We start from the raw sequence: 23,093 nt of genomic DNA, 5'->3' as shown, positions 1-23,093 counted from the left end.
TAGTAGCTTTTTCTTTTAAATCTTTGACTCACCTCAAATGAAGGACTTTTCTAATTTGAAAAATGCAAATAAAACTTTAAAAACTGGCAGCACATATAAATGACTGAAGGAAATGCAACAGAGAGAAAAAGAACACTGACCACATATATTCAAATATCAAATCATTATGTTGTATTCCTGAAACTAATATTATGTAAATTATACCTTAGTTAAAAAAAAAATGCTCAAGGAGCCCATGGAGAGGCCCACATGGGAGGAAATTAAGGCTTCCTGCCAGCAACCAGACCCACATGAGTGTCATCTTGGAAATTCATCCTTAGCCCCAGTCAAACCTTCAGATGACTGCAACCCTGGCCATCATCTTGACTACCACCTCATGAGATTACAAGCCAGCACCACCTAACTAAGCTGCTTCTGAATTCCTGACCCACAGAAACTGTATGATGATAAATATTAAAAAAAAAAAAAAAAGAAAAGAAAAATCTACTTGAAAACTCTTAAAGCTATGGTCCCTATAATAATTCTTAGTTAATGTCTCTTACCACATCCTATGAACAATGCTCCTACCACTAAAACAAAAACACACATAATAATCAGATAAAACTTATTATTCCGCAAATCAAAACAACAATGAGGTACCACCTCACACCGGTCGGAATGGCCATCATTAAAAAGTCTACAAATAATAAACGCTGGAGAGGGTGTGGAGAAAAGGGAACCCTCTTACATTGTTGGTAGGAATGTAAATTGGTGCAGCCACTACAGAAAACAGTATGAAGGTTCCTCAAAACACTAAAAATAGGGTTTCCCTGGTGGCGCAGTGGTTGAGAGTCCACCTGCCAATGCAGGGAACACGGGTTCGTGCCCCGGTCCAGAAAGATCCCACATGGCGCAGAGCAGCTGGGCCCATGAGCCATGGCCGCTGAGCCTACACATCCAGAGCCTGCGCCTCTGGAGCCTGTGCTCTACAACAGGAGAGGCCACAACAGTGAGAGGCCCGTGTACCGCAAAAAAAAAAAAAAAAAACTAAAAACAGAGTTGCCAAATGATCCAGCAATCCCACTCCTGGTCATATACCCAGATAAAATGATAATTTGAAAAGATACTTGCACCCCTTTGTTCATAGCAGCACTATTTACAATAGCCAAGACATGGAAACAACCTAAATGTCCACAGTTGGATGAATGGATAAAGATGTGGCACATATATACAATGGAATATTACTCAGCCATTAAAAAGAAAGAAGTAATGCCACTTGCAGCAACATGGATAGACCTAGAGATTATCAGACTAAATGAAGTAAGTCAGAAAGACAAATACCATATATCACTTATATGTGGAATCTAAAATAAAACACAAATGAACATATGTATGAAACAAAAATGAACTCACAGATATAAAGAACACACTTGTGGTTGCCGAGGGGAAGTGGGGAGGGAAGGATTGGGAGCTTGGGATTAGCAGATGCAAACTATTATATATAGGACGGATAAACAACAAGGTTCTACTATAGCACAGGGAACTATATTTAGTATCCTATGATAAGCCATGATGGAAAAGAATATATATGTATAACTGAGTCACTCTGCTGTGTAGCAGAAATTAAACACAACATTGTAAATCAACTATATTTCAATAAAATTAAAAAAAAAACTTATTCATGTTTTTAAAAAAAAAAAATACACTGACAGTGGACTTAAGAGGGACTCAGAAACAACTTCATCCATTTCACAATTCTGTCTAGGCTGACCCTGACCTTGTGACTCAAGCCAACATGTGTGCTACCTTCAGCATTTCTCTTTTCTTTCTTTTTGCAGTACGCGGGCCTCTCACTGTTGTGGCCTCTCCTGTTGCGGAGCACAGGCTCCGGACGCACAGGCTCAGCGGCCATGGCTCACGGGCCCAGCCGCTCCGCGGCATGTGGGATCTTCCCGAACCGGGGCACGAACCCGTGTACCCTGCATCAGCAGGCGGACTCTCAACCACTGCGTCACCAGGGAAGCCCCTAACTCTTTAAATATATCTAGGCAAATATCACCCATGGGGATGCTACCAACCTGATTTGTTGACAGCTTCACTTGGTTCCACAATTAACTGCAGAGGGGCTTCTTTCTTCCTTGAAGAAACTGTACCTGACTTTGGATGTGATTTCTGGCACTGAGTCTAAAAGAGATACAACATTAGATCTATTCTATTAAATTACCAATTTTGATTAAACACATTTGTTCTTAAATTGAAAAAAGAAAGTATTTTTAAAAACAATAAACCAGCTGGTAAAGCTGCATACTTAACTCCTTAGAAACCAATTTCATAGTAAAGCTGAAATTTCATATAACCTATCACAGAAGCAATGTTGCTCTGAACAACTTTTAAAAACCTATTCTGCCAGAAGACTGGATAAATAAATTACCGTATAGTCATATATCACAATATCACAAATACAACAGTGAAAGGAACAAACTACAGCATACATGATTATGTTAAACAAAAAGAAAGTCACACAAGTATATAATTTCATTTACAGTAAGTTCAGAATAGATGCAAAAACATGTAAAACACTAAATATATATAGTATTTAGAAATTCACTCTATGCAGGAAAGAGTTAATGCACCAGGCCTGATCACTTAAAAACCTGCTTACAGGACTAGCCCTTGACTGGCACACAGAGTCTTGGCTTTCAGAATGTTTCCTCCATTACCAACTGGAACCTGTTACGCCAGCCTGCCTAGACTGTTTATATAAACAATGTGATTTATGGTGAACACCTTCCTTCTTTCCTTCAGAGAATACAGAATTTTGGTGGGCAGAAGGTACCAGTATAACCAGCTCCCAATAAAAACAGGCTAAATCTCAAAAGGCTTCCCAGGGCAGAAAGACTGTACATGTTTTATAGCATTTTACTGCTGGATGCAAAGAGTGCACTCTGTGTGGCCCCTTTGGAGAGCCTGACATGGATTCCACCATACTCTGCCTGATGCGTACTTTTCTCTTACTGATCTGGCTGTGTATCCTGACTATATGCCTATAACAAATCTCAGTCATGAGTACAACTAACTACAAGTGGAGTCTCATGAGTCCTATCTAGTGAAGCACCCAACATGTGAATGGTAGCAGGACCTGTCTTAAGTAGTGAAAGAAATATTGACACAAATGTCAGCACACACGCACATGTGGTAAAGCTATAAAGCAAAAGATGGGAATGATGAACATGAAATTCAACACAGTGGTTACCTCTGTGCAGGGAGGAGAGGCAAAAGAATAAGATCACAAAGGGGCACACAGGTGCTTCAAAGGTACTGGTATTTCTAACATTGAGAAATGGCCACATGGGTGTTCATTTATGTTATTTTTAATACCTTATGTACATAACATGCTTTCTTTTGAAAATTTGAAATATATCAAGTCGTAAATTTTTTAATTCTAGAAAAGAAATCTCATTCACACATTACAAGTGGGAAAGTAAACTAATAGACCATTCTGAAGAAAAAATTGACAATACTTAATTTCGTTTTAAAAGTACATATCCTAGAGAAATTCAATTTACAAATGCAAACAAGGAGGCATAAACAAAGGTGTTCAATACATCATTATTATAATGAATAGAGGGAAAAAAATCTAAAACTCTACCAATAGGGAAATATGTAAATAATGGAGCCACTACATTGCTAGTTCAGCAGATACACTATGGAACTCAATTATGTAAAGTAACAAAAGCAAGTTTTCATTATATTCTACTCCCTTTTGAAACCTCACCAGGATTTTTTTTAATGCATTCTTTTTTTTTTTAATTTATTTTATTTATTTATTTTTGTCGGCATTGGGTCTTTGCTACTGTGCACAGGCTTTCTCTAGTTGTGGCGAGTGGGGGCTACTCTTCGTTGCAGTGTGCAGGCTCCTCATTGAAATGGTTCTCCTGTTGCGGAGCACGGACTCTAGGCGCACAGGCTTCAGTAGTTGTGGCACATGGGCTCAGTAGTTGTGGCTCGTGGGATCTAGAGTGCAGGTTCAGTAGCTGTGGCACACAGGCTTAGCTGTTCCATGGCATGTAGGATCTTCCCAGACCAGGGATCAAACTCGTGACCCCTGCATTGGCAGGCAGATTCTTAAGCAATGCATCACCAGGGAAGTCCCACTAAGGATTTTTTTAAATGTATAAACCCAGAAGGATGAAGAGAAAGAGAAGGGAGTAGATGAGAGACATCAATAAACTCTTTTAGGTTGGAAAGCAGATTAGTAGCAGCCCAGAAAGACCAGAAACATGCTAACAATGAAGTAAGCCCAAAAGCCAACAGATTTATGTTTAAGGAGAAACCCATAAGTTCAGTTTTTCAAGGTACAATGCACCTCTAAAAGAGGGGCTCCAGGTAGGGCCTGCAAACAGAAGAGTTGTTAAAGGATGTATGGGGGGAGCAGAGTCAAGATGGCAGAGTAGGAGGACATGGAATTTGTGTCTCCACACAGCTAGAGCATCTACCAGGCACTAGTGGGGGACCTCAGACACCTATGGGGACAGGAGGAACCCCCAAGTGACCAGGTGGGACACGTGGGGAGGAAAAGTAGAGGCTATACGGGACCAGTGCCCCTGAGGGGTGGCTGGGGGAGGGGAGGAGTTCCCATGTTCAGGAGGGGCCCACCCATGGCGAGGGGATTGGCAGGACAGGGAGAGACCTTCAGGGGATTGGGGAATCAGAGGGGAACGTGGCCAGAGTTTCCCCCAAGCTCTCGGTCCCCAGCTAGTCTGCTGGGGTCCCAGGCCAAAACCCCTACACTCAAGGTCCCCTCAGGCACTTTTGGATCTTCCCGGACCGGGGCACAAACCCATGTCCCCTGCATCGGCAGGCAGACCCTCAACCACTGTGCCACCAGGGAAGCCCCCCTCAGGGACTTTTCCAGCCCCATGGGTCTTGAACCTAGGTCCTGCCACCCCACAGCAAAGGCCTTCTCTGGTTTGTTTGGTTTTTTTCTTTTTTTTTTTTTTTCCTGTTCTGGTTCTGTTTTCCCTTGTTGTTGTTTCACTTATACATATATTTTCTAATAAATTTTTACTTTTCTAATTTTATTTTATTTTTTATTCTTTGTTATACTTTTGCCTTTTGTTTTTGTTTTGTTTTGTTTTTCAGCCACACGGTGCAGCTTGTAGGATCTTGGCTCCCAAGCTGGGGGTCAGGCATGAGCTCCTATTGTGGGAACGCTGAGTCCAAACTGCTAGACTAACAGAGAACCTCATACCCCAGGGAATATTAATCAGAGTGAGGTTTCCCAGAGGTCCTCATCTTGGCACCAAGACCCAGCTCCACCCAACTGCTTGCAAGCTCCAGTGCCGGACGCCTCAGGCCAAACAACCTGTAAGACAGGAACACAGCCCCACCCACCAAAAAAATAAAAAGATGAGACGACAAAAAAATATGCTACAGATGAAGAAGCAAGGTAAAAACCTACAAGACCAAATAAATGAAGAAGAAATAGGCAACCAACCTGAAAAAGAATTCAGAGTAATGATGGTAAAGATGTTCCAAAATCTCAGAAATAGAATGGAGGCATGGATCGAGAAAATACAAGAAATATATAACAAAGACCTAGAAGAACTAAAAAACAAACAGTGATGAACATCACAATAACTAGAATGAAAAATACTCTAGAAGGAATCAATAGCAGAATACCTGAGGCGGAAGAACAAATAAGTGAGCTGAAAGAGAATAGTGGAAATAACTGCCCAAGAGCAGAATAAAGAAAAAAGAAAGAAGAGAATTGAGAACGGTCTCCGAGACCTCTGGGACAACATTAAATGCACCAATATCTGAATTATAGGGGTCCCAGAAGAAAAAAGAAAGAGAAAGGGTCAGAAAAAATATCTGAAGAGATTATAGTTAAAAACTTCCCTAACATGGGAAAGGAAATAGCCACCCAAGTCCAGGAAGCACAGGGAGTCCTATACAGGATAAACCCTAGGAGAAACACACCAAGATACATATTAATCAAACTAACAAAAATTAAATTCAAAGCAAAAATACTAAAAGCAGCAAGGGTAAAGCAACAAATAACATACAAAGGAATCCCCACACAGTTATCAGCTTATTTTTCAGCAGAAACTCTGCAGGCCAGAAGGGAGTGGCAGGATATATTTCAAGTGATAAAAGGGAAAAACCTACAACCAAGATTACTCTACCCAGCAAGGATCTCATGCAGATTTGATGGACAAATCAAAATGTTTACAGATAAGCAAAAGTTAAGAGAATTCAGCACCACCAAACCAGCTTTATGACAAATGTGAAAGGAATTTCTCTAGGCGGAAAAGAAAAAGACCCACAAAAACAAACCAAGACAATTAAGAAAATGGTAATAGGAACATAGGTATCAATAATTACCTTGAATGTAAATGGATTAAATGCTCCGACCAAAATACACAGATTGGCTGAATGGATACAAAAACAAGACCCATATATATGCTGTCTACAAGAAACCCACTTCAGATCTAGGGACACATACAGACTGAAAGTGAGGAGATGAAAAAAGACATTCCATGAATATGGAAGTCAAAAGAAAGCTGGAGTAGCAATACTCATGTAAGACAAAACAGACTTTAAAATGAAGACTGTTACAAGAGATAAGGACACTACATAATGATCAAGAGATCCAAGAAGAAGATATAACAATTATAAGTATTTATGTACCCAACATAAACATAAGGCAAATGCTAGCAGCCATAAAAGGGGAAAACAACAGTAACACAATAATAGTGGGGGACTTAAAACACCCCACTCACACCAGAGGACAGATCGTCCAGACAGAAAATAAGTAATGAAATACCAGCTTTAAATGACACAATAGACCAGACAGGTTTAATTGAAATTTACAGGACATTCCACCCAAAAGCAGCAGAATACACTTTCTTCTCTAGTGCACATGGAACATTCTCCAGGATAGATCACATCTTGGGTCACAAATCAAGCCTCGCGTTATTTAAGAAAACTGAAATCGTATCAAGCATCTTTTGCGACCACACGGCTATGAGATTAGAAATCAATTACAGGAAAAAAACTGTAAAAAAAAAAAACATATGGAAGCTAAACAGTGTGCTGCTAAATAACCAAGAGATCACTGAAGAAATCAAAGAGGAAATAAAAAATACATAGAAACAAATGACAATGAAAACACAATGGCCCCAAACCTATGGGACACAGCAAAAGCAGTTCCAAGAGGGAAGTTTATACCAATTCGATGTCACCTCAAGAAACAAAAAAACTCTCAAATAAATGATCAAATCTTACACCTAAAGCAAAAAGAGAAAGAAGAACAAAGAAATCCCAAAATTAGTAGAAGGAAAGAAGTCATAAAGATCAGACCAGAAATAAATGAAACAGAAATGAAGAAAATAATAGCAAAGATCAATGAAACCAAAAGTTGGTTCTTTGAGAAGATAAACAAAATTGATAAACACTTAGCCAGGATCATCAAGAAAAAAAGGGAGAGAACTCAAATCAATAAAATTAGAAATGAGGGACTTCCCTGGTGGCACAGTGGTTAAGAATCATGCCTGCCAACGCAGGGGACACGGGTACAAGCCCTGGTGCAGGAAGATCCCACATGCCGCGGAGCAACTAAGCCCATGCGCCACAACTACTGAACCTGCACTCCAGAGCCCATGAGCCACAACTACTGAGCCCATGAATCACAACTACTGAAGCCACTCACTCTAGGGCCTGTGCTTCGCAACAAATGAAGCCATAGCAATGAGAAGCATGCGCAGCACAACAAAGAGTAGCCCCCGCTCACCAAAACTAGAGAAAGCTCACGTGCAGCAACGAAGACCCAATGAAGACAAAAATAAATTAATTAAATAAATTTGTAAAAAAAAATGTTAGAAATGAAAAAGGAGCAATTACAACTGACATCACAGAAATACAAAGAATCATAAGACACTACTACAAGCAACTATATGCCAATAAAATGGAAAACCCAGAAGAAATGGACAAATTCTTGGAAAGGTACAAACTTCCAAGACTGAACCAAGAAGAAATAGAAAATATAAACAGACCAATCACAAGTAATGAAATCTAAACTGTAATTAAAAATCTTCCAACAAACAAAAGTCCAGGACCAGATGGCTTCACAGTTGAATTCTACCAAGCGTTTAGAGAAGAGTTAACACCTATCATTCTCTCAAACTCTTCCAAAAACTTGCAGAGAGATGAACACTCCCAAACTCATTCTGCGAGGCCACCATCACCCTGATACCAAAACCAGACAAAGATATCACAAGAAAAGAAAATTACAGACCAATATCACTGCTGAACATAGACGCAAAAATCCTTAACAAAATACTAGCAAACAGAATCTAACAACACATTAAAAGGATCATACACCATGATCAAGTGGGATTTATCCCAGGGATGCAAGGATTCTTCAATAAATGCAAATTAATCAATGTGATACACCACATTAACAAACTGAAGAATAAAAACCATATGATCATCTCAATAGATGAAGAAAAAGCTTCTGACAAAATTCAACACCCATTTATGATAAAAACTCTCCAGAAAGTGGGCTTAGATGGAACCTACCTCTACATAATAAAGGCCATATACAACAAACCCACAGCAAACATCATTCTTAGTGGGGAAAAACTGAAAGCATTTCCTCTAACATCAGGAACAAGACAAGGATGTCCACTCTCACCACTATTATTCAACATAGTTTTGGAAGTTTTAGCCACAGCAATCAGAGAAGAAAAAGAAATAAAAGGAATCCAAATTGGAAAAGAAGAAGTAAAACTGCCACTGTTTGCAGATGACATGATGCTATACATAGAGAATCCTAAAGATGCCACCAGAAAACTACTAGAGCTAATCAATGGATATGGTAAAGTTGCAGGATACAAAATTAATGCACAGAAATCTCTTGCATTCCTATACACTAACAACGAAAGATCAGAAAGAGAAATTAAGGAAACAATCCCATTCAGCATTGCAACAAAAAGAATAAAATAAAATACCTAGGAATACCTCCCTAAGGAGGCAAAAGACCTGTACACAGAAAACTGTAAAACACTGATGAAAGAAATCAACTGTAAAACACTGATGAAAGAAATCAAAGATGACACAAACAGATGGAGAGATATACCATGTTCTTGGATGGGAAGAATCAATACTGTGAAAATGACTATACTACACAAAGCAATCTACAGATTGAATGCAATCCCTATCAAATTACCAATGTCATTTTTCACAGAACTAGAACAAAAAAATTTTTTAATTTGTATGGAAGCACAAAAGACCCCAAATAGCCAAAGCAATCTTGCAAAAGAAAGATGGAGATGGAGGAATCAGGCTCCCTGACTTCAGACTGTACTACAAAGCTAGAGTCACCAAGACAGTATGGTACTGGCACAAAAACAGAAATACAGATCAATGGTACATGATAGAAAACCCAGAGATAAACCCACACACCTATGGTCAACTAACTTATGACAAAGGAGGCAAGAATATACAATGGAGAAAAGACAGCCTCTTCAATAAGTGGTGTTGGGAAAACTGGACAGCTACATATAAAAGAATGAAATTAGAACACTCCCTAACACCATACACAAAAATAAACTCAAAATGGATTACAGACCTAAACGTTAAGGCCAGACACTATAAAACTCTTAGAGGAAATCATAGGAAGAACATTCTAGGACATAAATCACAGCAAGGTCCTTTTTGACCCACCTCCTAGAGTAATGAAAGTAAAAACAAAAATAAACAAATGGGACCTAATTAAACGTAAAAGCTTTTACACAGCAAAGGAAACCATAAACAAGATGAAAAGACAACCCTCAGAATGGGAGAAAATATTTGCAACGAAACAACAGACAAAGGATTAATCTCCAAATTATACAAACAGCTCGGCCAGCTCAATATAAAAAAAAACACAATCCAATCAAAAAATGAGTGGAAGACCTAAATAGACATTTCTCAGAACAAGTTATACAGATAGTCAACAAACATATGAAAAGATGCTCAACATCACTAATCATCAGAGAAATGCACATCAAAACTATAATGAGGTATCATCTCACACTGGTCAGAATGGCCATCATCAAAAAATCTACAAACAATAAATGCTGGAAAGGGTGAGGAGAAAAGGGAACCCTCCTGCACTGCTGGTGGGAATGTAAATTGATACAGCCACTGTGGAGAACAGTATGGAGATTCCTTAAAAAACTAAAAATAGAACTACCATATGACCCAGCAATCCCACTACCGGGCATATACCCTGAGAAACCGTAATTCAGAAAGACACATGTACCCCAACGTTCACTGCAGCAATATTTACAACAGCCAGGTCATGGAAACAACCTAAACGTCTACTGACAGATGAATGGATAAAAGAAGATGTGGTGTATATATATATATACATATATATATTTCATTCCATTTTATGTGTATATATATGTATATGTATATATATACATATACATATATATGTACATATACATACATATGTACATATGTATATATATATAGATATATACATTTCATTCCATTTCATTCCTTTTTATGGCTGAGTAATACTCCATTATATATATATGTGTGTGTATATAATGGAATATCACTCAGCCATAAAAAGGAATGAAATTGGGTCATCTGTGGATATGTGGATGGACCTAGAGTCTGTCATACAGAGTGAAGTAAGTCAGAAAGAGAAAAACAAATTTCATATATTAATGGATATATGTGGCATCTAGAAAAATAGTACAGGTGAACCTATTTCCAGGGCAGGAATAGAGACGCAGATGTAGTGGATGGACGTGTGAACATAGAGGCAGAAGGGGAGGGTGGGATGAACTGGGAGATTAGGTTTGATATAAAAACACTACCACGTGTAAAATAGATAGCTAGTGGGAACCTGCAGTATAGCACAGGGAGGACAGCTTGGTGCTCTGTGATGACCTAGAAGGGCAGGATGGTGGGGGATACGAGGGAGGTCCAAGAGGCAGGGAATATATGTAGACATATAGCTGATTCACTGTGTTGTACAGCAGAAACTAACACAACATTGTAAAGCAATTATACTCCAATGGGGACTTCCGTGGTGGTGCAGTGGTTAAGAACCCGCCTGCCAATGCAGGGGACACAGGTTCGAGCCCTGGTCTGGGAAAATTCCACATGCCGCAGAGCAACTAAGCCCATGCACCACAACTACTGAGCCTGAGCTCTAGAGCCTGCGAGCCACAACCACTGAAGCCCACGCGCCTAAAGCCCATGCTCTGCAACAAGAAAAGCCACCGCAATGAGAAGCCTGAACACCGCAACCAAGAGTAGCCCCAGCTCGCCACAACTAGAGAAATCCCACGCGCAGCAACGAAGACCCAACGCAGCCAAAAATAAAAATAATAAAATAAAATAAATAAAAATTTAAAAAATTATACTCCAATAAAAAAAATTTCTGTAATAAATTTTTTTTTAATTTTTAAATGTAAGTATAGAAAGCAGTCAGTCACTGAGTCCCTCCTCTTCCTACCCAAACAGAAGATTAGATGTTTACTCCCTTGAGTTTTGAATCAGAGAGACTGTGAGCTCAAAGACATGAAATATAACTGAAGGTAAGAGTAACACATTGAAAACAGAAATATTAAGTGCAAGTATTCAAATTGCACCTTTCCCCTTGCTCACCTGGCTGAGAACACTCAGTTAGAATCAGACCCCTAAGCAGGAAAGAATTCTTTGTCAGAAAAACTTATCAAGTCAAGAGAAAAAAACCTGCAGATATTAACAACTGGACATCCACAATGATGTGGCCCAGACAAATCATACCATGGTGAAATCTACCAATGTACAACTCTAACTCTGCAAATACAGCTTCCAATCACCATTTTAGTTTTTCTTCCTTAAAAGTGAGACCGATAAGGATCACTGGACCACTGGACATTTGACAAAAAGCTCTAGTGTAAAAGGTAATGAGCAAAGTAAGCAAAAAAGGTACTTGTATGAAACAGGAACTCTTAGAAGAAATCTTAATTAAAAGAATTAGAAGAACCTAACATCGAGGAATATCATGAAATTTCAAATCAATAAAGACAGATGACAAGATTCTCAAAGTTTGCAAACATGAAAAAATAGTGGCTCACAAAGGATCAAGGAATCAGAGCAACATTCTCAACAACACAAGAAACTTTAAAAAAAATAGAGCATGTCTTTAGAAGTCTGAAAAAGAATCATTTCCAGCCTAGAATTCTATACACATAATTACCCATCATGAGGGTAAAGTCATGGTATTTTCAAACATTTAAGGTCTTAAATTCTCAGAACACTACTAAAGGATGAGCCCCACCAAAAAAAAAAAAAGAAGAAAGAGGGCAAGAAATATGAGCTACAGAACAGGACAAAAGAGAAGGGACTTCCCTGGATGATAAACGGAAATCACATTGACAACACTTACGTGACAGGCCTAAAGGTGGACAGAAACAAAAAATAGAGAAGAGAGATCTAGGAAGGATAGCTCCAGAAAAAAATTGAAAATGATAAATTACTTGATGTGTCTATATACACTGAGAAAACATTTATAACTCTGTCACAGAAATTGGTGATAAATTAGTCAGAGGTGCACAGAATATCAACAAATTTAAAAACCAAGACAACTAAATCAAGAGAAAACTAAGAGATAAGCAAATGGCTAAGCAAACTGTGGTATATCCATACCACTCAGCAATAAAAAGAAACAAATTATTGATACACACAAAAACCTGGATGAATCTCCAGAGAATTATCCTGAGTGAAAAAGACAATTCCAAAAAGTTATATACTATATGACTCCATTTAAACAACATTCTTGAAATGACAAAACTGTAAAAATGAAGACTAGATTAGGGGTTTCAGGAGTTGATGGAGTAAGGGTGAGAGAGAAGTAACTTGTTATAAAAGGATAAGAGGGATCCTATAGTGATGGAATTTTTCTGTATCCTGTCTGTATCAGTCAATATCCTGGTTGTAATGCTGTACTATAGTTTTGCAAGATGTTACCTTTAGAGGAAACTAGGTAAACCATACACAGTCCTGAACTCTACTATTTGTTACAACTGCTATAAATCTACAATTATCTCAAAACAAAAGGCTTGATTTTAAAAAAAAAAAAGTAGAAGCTCCCAGTAATATCTCTCTATAGAGAAGGTTCTCCTTTTCTCCTTTTAAACAGATTGGATTGAAATGATTAGATCCTCACTCTCAAGGACTGAGCTGGGTCTGACATGACATTTTAGTAAGACTCAGTCTACTCGTAACCTGCCCTGTTCTTCAGAATGCCCTCTCCTGGGTTACTGAGAGCCTAGTGAGCCTATTTCACCCTTAAAGATTGTGAGATATTCAGTTCAGCCTTTTAGAGGTTTTTGCTCAACTTTTTAGCCTCTGGCCTCAAATTGTTCAAAATGTGTCAAATGCCTATTGGTGGTGGGCCACTTTCCTGCAGTAGGACTTTACCTTCTTAGCACAGCAAGACTACATGTTTCAGTCCACCATTCTGGCCTAAAGTTCTTCACTACCTCAGAACTTACAAATGTTCTTTAAGGAAAAGTGGCTATCCATTTGAGGCACCTCCAGAATTCCAATTTGTCGTGCCATCCCTGCACAAGTGACAAAATCTCTGCTTTCCCTCAGTGGACTCACACTGTCTGGACCAACCTAAAATCCTCAGCTTTTGCCCAAAATTAACAGATACTCTCAGGGAAGAAAATGATCAACAGTCATCAACTCATATTCTAAGGATTCCACCCTTTGAAATTTTAGTTCATCTAGTCCTTGTTGCTTCCATAGCTCCACATGTCTCTAAAAACATGATTTGTTTGCATTTTATTATTATTTTTTTAACCAGCTCTTCAGCAGGAGTGTTGACTTACTGCAATCTGTTACATCCTTCCTAAAAGTGGAACCTCTACCATAACCTTGATACCAAAGTCCAACAAGAACATTTTGAGAAAAGAAAAAAAAAAAAGACGATATTGTTCATGAACACAGATGAAAACATCTTAAATACTGGCAAACCTGGGATTTCCCTGGTGGCGCAGTGGTTGAGAATCTGCCTGCCAATGCAGGGGACACGGGTTCGAGACCTGGTCTGGGAAGATCCCACGTGCCACGGAGCAACGGGGCCCGTGAGCCATAACTACTGAGCCTGCGCGTCTGGAGCCTGTGCTCCGCAACAAGAGAGGCCGCGATAGTGAGAGGCCCGCACACCACGATGAAGAGTGGCCCCCGCTCGCCGCAACTAGAGAAAGCCCTCGCACAGAAACGAAGACCCAACACAGCCAAAAATAAATAAATAAATAAAATTTTAAAATATTGGCAAACCAAATCAAAACAGGTTAATACTTTATGACCAAGTCAAGATTATCCCAGGAAACTTAGTTGATTTAACTTTCAAAAATCAATATAATTTATCACAATAAAGAAGGTCTCTCAATTCTGACAGAAATGGATGTCTTCATTTCTTGGAACCAAAAGGCTCTATGTGTTTATTTGTTTATTCAAGTTTCTAGTGAATGTTATTTCTATAACTACAGGTATTCCTCAGAGATATTGCAGGGTTAGTTCCAGACCACCCCAATAAAGCGAGTACTGCAATAAAGCAAGTCACATGAATTTTTTGATTTCCCAGTGCATATAAAAGTTATGTTTACACTATACTGTAGTATATTAAGTGTGCAATAGCATTATGTCTAAAAAAAAGTACATACCTTAATTAAAAAATATTTAATGTTAACCATCATCTGAGAGTTCTGGAAGTCATAATTTTTTTGCAATGGTAACATCAAAGATCTCTGATCACAGATCATCATAACAAATATAATTATAATGAAAATGTCTGAAATATTGTAAGAATTACCAAAATATGACATAGAGACATGAAGCGAGCAAATGCTGTCAGAATAATGGCGCTGACAGACTTGCTTGACACAGGGTTACCACAAACCTTCAATTTGTAAAAAATGCACTATCTGTGAAGGGCAATAAAGCAAAGCACAATAAAACAAGGTATGTCTATATACAATTCTTCTCTCTAATTAGTACTGTGCTTTTGAATAATTTGTCTTTAATCATTAGCTTCAAAAACTCTATTCCAAAGTCTGCTATTTTGTAGAGTTGGGTCAACCTATCCTAAGATATATAATCAATAAAAGACTGATTCCCCTGTTTAGCAAATTGCCTTCAGTTTTCAGAAAATAACCAAACTTGCCAACCTGGATTAGGAACTTCAGTAGTTGCCCACTTTCCTAAAAACCTAATTTAGGCATCATTTAAGTAAGAGTGAAAAATAATTGTGTTAAAATTTGATAATTCTAATTCCCAGACCTCCAATTTCAAACACAGGAAAGGTCAGACCAAAATTTTACAAAATACCTCAATTTTATATAAACTCAATGGGAATATAGGGTTCCTTTTTAAGAATAAGACTTACAAACAACTAAAATGAATCTAACTATATATTGTGTATTGTTCACTCACTAAACTATTAAATTTGTACCAGTTCTCCTTTTTGACTTACCTCTTTACTTGATGACTGAACACAAATGTCTTTTATTTTAGGTGTTGAATAAAGCACTGATTTTGTGGAATTTGTGCTAAAATCACTGGCAAGACCTAAAACAAGTTAAAACAAAACATGTATAAAATTTTTTGGTTACAATTAAAAGAAGCCCTACATGATATGTGAAGAAGTCTTTTGACACTTTTAAGCGCAATTAGTTTAACTTAAGTACAGACATCAATTCAATATTCAAATGTTCCTAGAAGGCATCAGGACTGAAAAAGACAAGCAAGATTCCTGAAGAAACATGTGCCAGTTCTTCTTTCAGAACTTGTAAAGAAAAGATACTTTTCCACTATCTGTGTTTTTCTTTAGTTGGCCTATTCTTTTATTCCAATACCTTCTGATGCTGACCAGCACTAGGAAAAGTTTTTGCCATTACACTCTTTTCTTTAGAAAGGGGTGCAAATCACCAAACATTATCTCAAGCTCTCCAGTGATCCCAATAATTGTGCACATTTATTTCCATTAATGAAATTCTTTCTCTTGTGTATGATAATTATTTATGGAATTCCAGACTATAGGAATCTAGTGTGAACTAAAGGGAATAACAAATTATTCTCATTTTTGCCAGTATTATCTTCAGTATACCGGAAGGTACATGAAGGACTGCATATGTACTCAAAATTCCTAGAAAGGGGCTTCCCTGGTGGCGCAGTGGTTGCGAGTCCGCCTGCCGATGCAGGGGACACAGGTTCGTGCCCCGGTCCAGGAAGATTCCGCATGCCGCGGAGCGGCTGGGCCCATGAGCCATGGCCGCGGAGCCTGCGCGTCCGGAGCCTGTGCTCTGCAACGGGAGAGGCCATGACAGTGAGAGGCCCGTGTACCGGAAAAAAAAAACAAAATTCCTGGGAAAATATTTTATATATTGAAATGCTAGAACATATTTGCTGAATTTGGTATTAATGGACAAATTTACATTTTCATCCATCCCAACCCTCAGAGTCCATCTATAAATGAAACCTTACTTTTTTCTTCAAAACAGTCTAGTAAGATTTCCAGTATATTCTGGCCTTGCTCTGTATTAATGTCAGGTGCCCTAATAAGAAGGAAAGAAGGGAAATGTTAACATATCATCTCCAAAAGATATTTGCTACTTATTAACATCTACCTTGAAAATTCCATATCTCCTTATTATAAAATCTTAATTTTTACTTAATGGGAAAAATATCACCTTTATTATCTGAGGATAAAACAAGTATTTGACAGTCCAAGAGTTCCCAGAAAAGTATGTGAAGTAGTATGTCATTGTCTACATTAACAATTATATACCCTGACTAAATAGCCACGTCTAAAGCTGTTTTAGACTACTGCTCTATCTAAACAAGAACATAAACTTTTTTGAACATATTCAATCAATCCTGAAATGCTTCTTTAATAAAGACTCTATGGTCACAAGTCCTATCAGCTCCAAGTAACACAGTCTTCCCTCCAAGATCTCAAATGCACTTCTATTCAATACCTTTAATCTTAAGGAGCTAATGAATCAGTATAAATTTTTTAATTAAAATTTGTATTGAGACAATTGTAGATTCACATGCAGTTGTAAGAAATAATATAGAAGAGGTCCCTTGATCACTTTATCCAGTTTCCCGCAATGGTAACATTTCACAAAGCCATATAGTATACTATCACAACCAGGATACTGATGTTGACAGAATCCACCAATCTTATTCAGATTTCTCCAGTTCTACAAGTACTCATATGCGTGTTTATGTTTGTGTATATAGTTAGTTCTATACACTTTATTACATTTGAAGGTTCAGATGTGACCACCATAGTCAAAATACTGAACAGTTCCATCACCACAAAGATCCTTCTATTGCCCTTTTAGAACCACACCCACCTTTTCTTTTAGCCCCATGGAATAAACTGCACCTTTCTATTATTTCCATTCAATCCACTCTAGAGTGCTTTCCCCATAGCTGTCATTTAGTCAGAATTGAAACTGCCTCTTCCTGGTCCATCATTTATCAGGCGAATTTCTTTTCTCACCTCCATTAAGTCACTGAACTGCCTGCATTAATATTTCTCTGTTAATATAAAATAACTAAGATGACTATACTTAACCAGTGGGTACATAAATCATTATTTTAGTCAGAGGTAATAGTTCTTCATTTAAAAATTCCACTTTCCAAAGATGCAAATAAAAATCATCTTAAAAGTTTAAGTACACAAATCACCTGGAAGGTCGGCAAAATCTTCTTCTATAGTCATTTTTGAGATGATCCTGAAAGAAAAGTAAATCATCAATCTGGTGAAAGTTTAAGTTCTTTATTCACTCATTCAGCAAGTAGTTGCTGACTGCCTATTATAATACTATAAAGAGGAATATCTTCTGGATCAAGTGAAAAAGAACTTGTCTCATATCCACTGTTTCCAAATGTTTGTTAATACTATTTCCTTACTTTGGATTTATTCCATCTTCTTCCTCCTCTTCTTCCTCCTCCTCCACCTCCCCCCATACCTCTTCCATCATCAAAATCATACTATCTGGGCTTCCAATAATTCAAGTTGGTTGACCAACAATATCTATTTATCTCCTTTTCCTGCAAGGAGATCCCTCTGAAGTAACAGTAAAGTACTAAACTGGCATAAAACGACAATGAAAAAAGAGAATGGGGGGCTTCCCTGGTGGCACAGTGGTTGAGAGTCCTCCTGCCGATGCAGGGGACACAGGTTTGTGCCCTGGTCCAGGAAGATCCCACATGCCGCGGAGCGGCTGGGCCCGTGAGCCATGGCCGCTGAGCCTGCGCATCCAGAGCCTGTGTTCCACAACGGGAGAGGCCACGACAGTGAGAGGCCCGCATACCACAAAAATAAATAAATAAATAAATAAGAGAATGGAAGAAAGGGCCATCTGTGGACAAACAAATATAACAGATTTCTGGAAGATGGAAAACGAATGAAACATGATAACTGATGAAACAGAAGAAAAGCAGCAGCCTAAAGTAAGCTCAGAGGATATTGTCCTGGATGAGGAGTGAATGGCCAGCATAAGATAAATACCTAGGAAGTTAAGAATGAAATATCAGAAAAACTGAGGATAAAAAGATGCTAGAATGTTTCTAGAAAGAGAAAAGAGGTAACCCCAACAAAGAAGCAGCCCCAATAAATGGAAGCAACAGGAAAAATAAAACACATAGACATGCTGAAATTGGCGGTGGAGAGCATATTTGTGATACTTTGGGTCCTATCTTTTAATTGTAAAATCTATAAAGTTAAATTTTCTAGTTGAAAATGTTGTGGTAATAGGAAGAACAGTATGCTTTTTAAAATAAATAAATTGCTACCAATACAAAATGTTTAGTAAGCTGCACTCTTCCTTGGCCCAATGGGATATAAATGACCCCACCCCATGTGAACACTCTCTTTACCCCACTCATGCTCTGACATCCTGAGCTGAGCCTCGCTCCTGACTCTACTAAGGCTCCTACACACAACTTTGGACCACTGTAGTTTCCCACCCACGGTGACTGCTGCCACCTTGCTTCACTTTTGAATTGAATTATTCAGAAAGATGAAGACCTCTATTAGATTTTAAGAAACTTGAGAGCAGAAACTTTGTTTTAAGCTAGCTTATATTCTTCCCAGAGCCTTGCCTAGTGCATTATATACCACACAAACACCATTTTTTGTTATCTTTTTGATATGCCACATAAATAAGACCAAAAATTTATGAGATAAAAGTGTCTTTCTTTAAAGAAGGTGAGTGTTTCACACAGCCTGTTATCTTCAGGAGGTACCTAAGGAGCAAAAGATTAAATCTATTTTATAGATAGCAAACTAAGGAACAAAGACATCTAACACATCTGCATTTTATCACAAGTCATTTGATGGAAAATTAACTCAAGCACTTAGGTCTCTCATCAGTACTCAGCATTCTGAAATACTTAAGTAAAACCCTGAGAATATTAGTTAACTCCCTTTCAAGGCCTCATTTAAGGTCACTCTTCTCCTAATTTAATAAATAAAATGATAGAGTCATCATATTTGCACACTAAATGTTTTTGAACATTAAATAACACCTGTAAAGTACTCTGTTCCTCTTTTAAATAGAAAAATTTTAAGGCTAAGACAGTTCTTTCCTTCAGCAAATATGAAATCGAGCACCTACTACAAGGCCAAATGCTATTTAGGCACACTAGAAAACAAGTGGTGAATAAGACAAAAGAGGTCTCTTAATTCTAAATTAAAAGTTAGAACACAAAATTTTTTGATTTTCACAATAAATACACATTCAAAAACTTGCAATTTCAACTCATTTTTCACTCAATTTCAATTTTAGTTTCTTCCATTCACTGTGAGATTATTTTTCTCAAAGAAAATAATATACAATACAGCAGGGTTTCTCAACCCTAGCACTAATGACATTTGGGGCTGACTCTCTTTGTTGTGAGGGCCTGTCCTGTGCATTGGGAGGATGCTTGCAGCATCCCTGGCCTCCACCTAGATGCCCTTAGCACCCCCTCATCGATGCTTTCTCAGGACAACCACAAATTTTTCCAGACAACACCAAACGTCTCCTACAGGGCAAAATCACATCCAGTTAGAAACCACTTAAGTACAGGAATGACTGAGGATAATCTTTCAACTCCCTTCTCCCCTTGTCTTTCAAATGAGTTATGATGCAAAGTCAGATGTTAGAACTAAAAGGCTCAGAACAATTCTAAGGTTATGATAGGTATTTTAAAAGTGGACTGTGGGAATTTGCTCCTAGCCATGTCTTCTCACCAGACTTTAAGGATCAAGTGATTCCTGGCCAAGGAACAAAAGCAGAATCGTCCCATGCCCCAATGGATCTGAATGAAAACTGGTAATAAAATCAGGTACAACTCCAAGAGAAAACACCGGAGAAGAACCAAGCTGGGTCTATAAGGAGCCCTGCACATGAGGTGGCACACATATTTATGCTGTGTCAAGGGCACTTGCATCTTACCATATCACTCTGAAGAATCACTACTATCTGAACAGCTGGATGTGTTTTATCGGGAAAATGATTTTTCTCTTTGTGTCAGTGTGTCTGCACTAGTGCTCTGGTGAGAACTTTTGTTGTAAAATAAAAGTGAACTTTGGTCAAAAGAATGAGAACACAGCAGAGTGGACCATAAGCTGCTCTTCCAGCTTCAGTTTTGTCTATCTCTCTCCTCCTCAGTCTGAGAAGCCAAGTGCAATACCCCGGGAGAAGGAAAGAGAACTTTGAAATAAGGAGATACAAGGGCAATGATTACAGAAGGTTGACTGGAGGAATGAAAAGCAGGAAAAGCAGTCAATGTGAGAACTAAGACAAGCTTCAACCAGTCTAAGCTTCCCATATTCTGAAGGGCATCATCTTAAAGATAGGAGAAATTCATAACAGAAAGGCAGAAATCACAGTGAGAAAATAAGTTGTTTATTAACAATATCATTATTATTATTAATCATAGAATTTAAACACATACCAACACTGATACAGATAAAACACAGATCATGGTTTAAAAAAAAAGAGATAAAGAATGAGAAGACAAGCCACAGACCAGGAGAAGATAGTTGCAAAAGGCACCTCTGATAAGGACTGTTATCCAAAATATAAAAAAACACTTTAAACTCAACAAAAAGAAAACCCAATTAAAAAATAACTGGTTCAAAGACCTTAACAGACACCTCATTTAAGAAGATATACAGATGACAAATAAGCGTAAGAAAAGATGCTCCACATCACATGTCAAGCAGTAATGCAAGTTAAAACCAGATACCACTACCCATCTGGTTGTGTGACCAAACTTGGAACAATGACAACTGTAAAAGTGGAACAACGGGAACTCTCATTTTGGAAGGCAAAACAGTACAGCCACTTTGGAGGACAGCTTGGTGGTTTCTTACAAAAGTAAACATACTCTTACCATATGACCCAGCAATCATGCATTTTTCTTTAGTCAACAGTATGAAAGGGTGGTATAGGAGTACTTTTTACTATGAGCACCTGCATTGTTTACATTATATATAACTGTCAACTGAAAAAAAATGGGCAACTTAAAATTTGCGAGTTAAGTTTTATTCGGGGACCTTACTGAGGACTACAGCCCAGTAGACAGGCTCTCAGCGAGCTCTGAGGAACTGCTCCAAAGAGGTAAGGGGGGGACCAGGATATATAGGAGTTTGGGCTGGAAAAAAAAGGTAGTCAAACATCCAAATCAGACACCTCAAGTTAATGATTTTTAGTGCTTCTCTATAAATGGGAAGATGCAAGAGTCTGGGCTCACTGAAGTTATTTCTTATGTAAGTCTCATAACTATCTAGGGCCAGCTTCCTGTTTTTCTCCATCCTGAATTCCCCTTAGGCACACCCTGCAGGCAGCTGCAGTTGCTGGTGGCTTGAAGGTGGGTAACATTCGTTATTTACTGAAATGGCAGGTAACAGTTTTTCTCCACAGTACATCTTTTTATGCATACAAGCATCCATATATAACTTCATTATAAATGGGAATATCTTACTCATCCATGCTGAAGATCTTAAAAGGGGAGATAAGAGTAGAAAACACAAGTTTAGGATAGGGGCTTCTAAGGGTTGTATAAAGTATGGTAACCATAAGCGAAGTCTGAAATATAGAACAGTGAATACCAAGGGAGTCCAGAAATAGGCCAAAAAAAGAGTTCCCGCCCCCTTCAGCCATTCACAGCTTGCACTTTTTAACTAGTAGCTGCCTCACAGAAAACTATCTGTCAATAACAGACGCCTCTCTACACTAGCAACTCTGAAGCAAAGGCACACTTTCAAGGCTTTTCAATACTTCTAAGGACAGAAAATTATTTGGAGGACTAGGAACTGGAGATAGGCTAAAAAGTAGAAATCGCAAGATTCTCTGAAGAGAAAGACGCCGTCACGCCCAGGATTACAAAAAGACTCGAAACACGACAAGTAAATTAACTCTAGCTATCGGCACCCGATCACTCCCGAGCTCAAAAAACTCGCGCGGCTTCCCCACTGAAACCCCCCAGAAGCCACAACACCTGCCCAAAGCTTCACTCCCCCAGCCTCGCGGGGTCCGCGGCCTGCACTTACCAGCCCCCACGCGGCCATGTTCCGGCCCGGCTCAGCCCGCGCAGGGGTTGGGGGCGGAAGTTCACACGGGCCGCAGCTCCAGGCAGCCCAGCGAGGACGGAGTCACACGAAGAGCAGCCAGGCGGAAACCCAGTAGCACCTTAAGCGAAAGAAGGCGGTAGATGGCGGAAACTAAGGAGCCGCGACCCAGCGAGCGCGCCCGGGAGCGCGCCCACTCGCGCGCATCCAACTACGCAATTTAAAACGAGCTGCACATGCGCAGAATGGGCCCTTCGACTCCAAACGAAGAAAGCCGTTAGGGGCCCGCCCCCTCACTGGTACTCTCCCACAGTCCGGCCTTCCTCCTCCCAAGAGCCCCGCCCCATCACGTCGTAGCCCTTCCCCCATCTCACGTGTCTCCTAGTCCCTTACTCCCACAGCTTCATAGTCTCTCTCTCTCTCTCTTCCTCTCACTCTCCCCTCTCTCCCCCTCCCTCCCCCCCCCCCCCCCCCC

General features: G+C 39.0%; 2 protein-coding genes and 1 pseudogene across 4 annotated transcripts in view; 2 read left to right on the top strand and 1 right to left on the bottom strand.

The window, feature by feature from the left end:
- Positions 1 to 22,840, bottom strand: part of CENPC (centromere protein C) — a 91,216-nt gene extending 68,376 nt beyond the window's left edge. For all 3 annotated transcript variants that reach the window (XM_024747700.1, XM_024747702.1, XM_024747703.1), the window contains exons 1-5: positions 22,601 to 22,840; positions 17,743 to 17,789; positions 16,528 to 16,598; positions 15,518 to 15,612; positions 2,058 to 2,163 (exon numbers count right to left, since the gene is read on the bottom strand). In XM_024747700.1, the coding sequence (XP_024603468.1) occupies positions 2,058 to 2,163; positions 15,518 to 15,612; positions 16,528 to 16,598; positions 17,743 to 17,789; positions 22,601 to 22,618 (337 nt within the window). In that variant the 5' untranslated portion in view covers positions 22,619 to 22,840. The remainder of the gene's footprint in view (positions 1 to 2,057; positions 2,164 to 15,517; positions 15,613 to 16,527; positions 16,599 to 17,742; positions 17,790 to 22,600) is intronic.
- LOC112401436 (60S ribosomal protein L39 pseudogene) lies at positions 20,282 to 20,437 on the top strand (annotated as a pseudogene).
- Positions 22,762 to 23,093, top strand: part of STAP1 (signal transducing adaptor family member 1) — a 24,367-nt gene continuing 24,035 nt past the window's right edge. Inside the window, 1 exon segment of the mRNA XM_024747730.1 lies at positions 22,762 to 22,833. Within this exon segment, the coding sequence (XP_024603498.1) occupies positions 22,762 to 22,833 (72 nt within the window).

This window comes from Neophocaena asiaeorientalis, unplaced genomic scaffold (genome assembly GCF_003031525.2).
Source record: "Neophocaena asiaeorientalis asiaeorientalis breed wild unplaced genomic scaffold, Neophocaena_asiaeorientalis_V1.1 scaffold429, whole genome shotgun sequence".
Lineage (NCBI taxonomy): Eukaryota > Metazoa > Chordata > Mammalia > Artiodactyla > Phocoenidae > Neophocaena > Neophocaena asiaeorientalis.
This window is presented reverse-complemented; position numbering and strand designations above follow the sequence as displayed.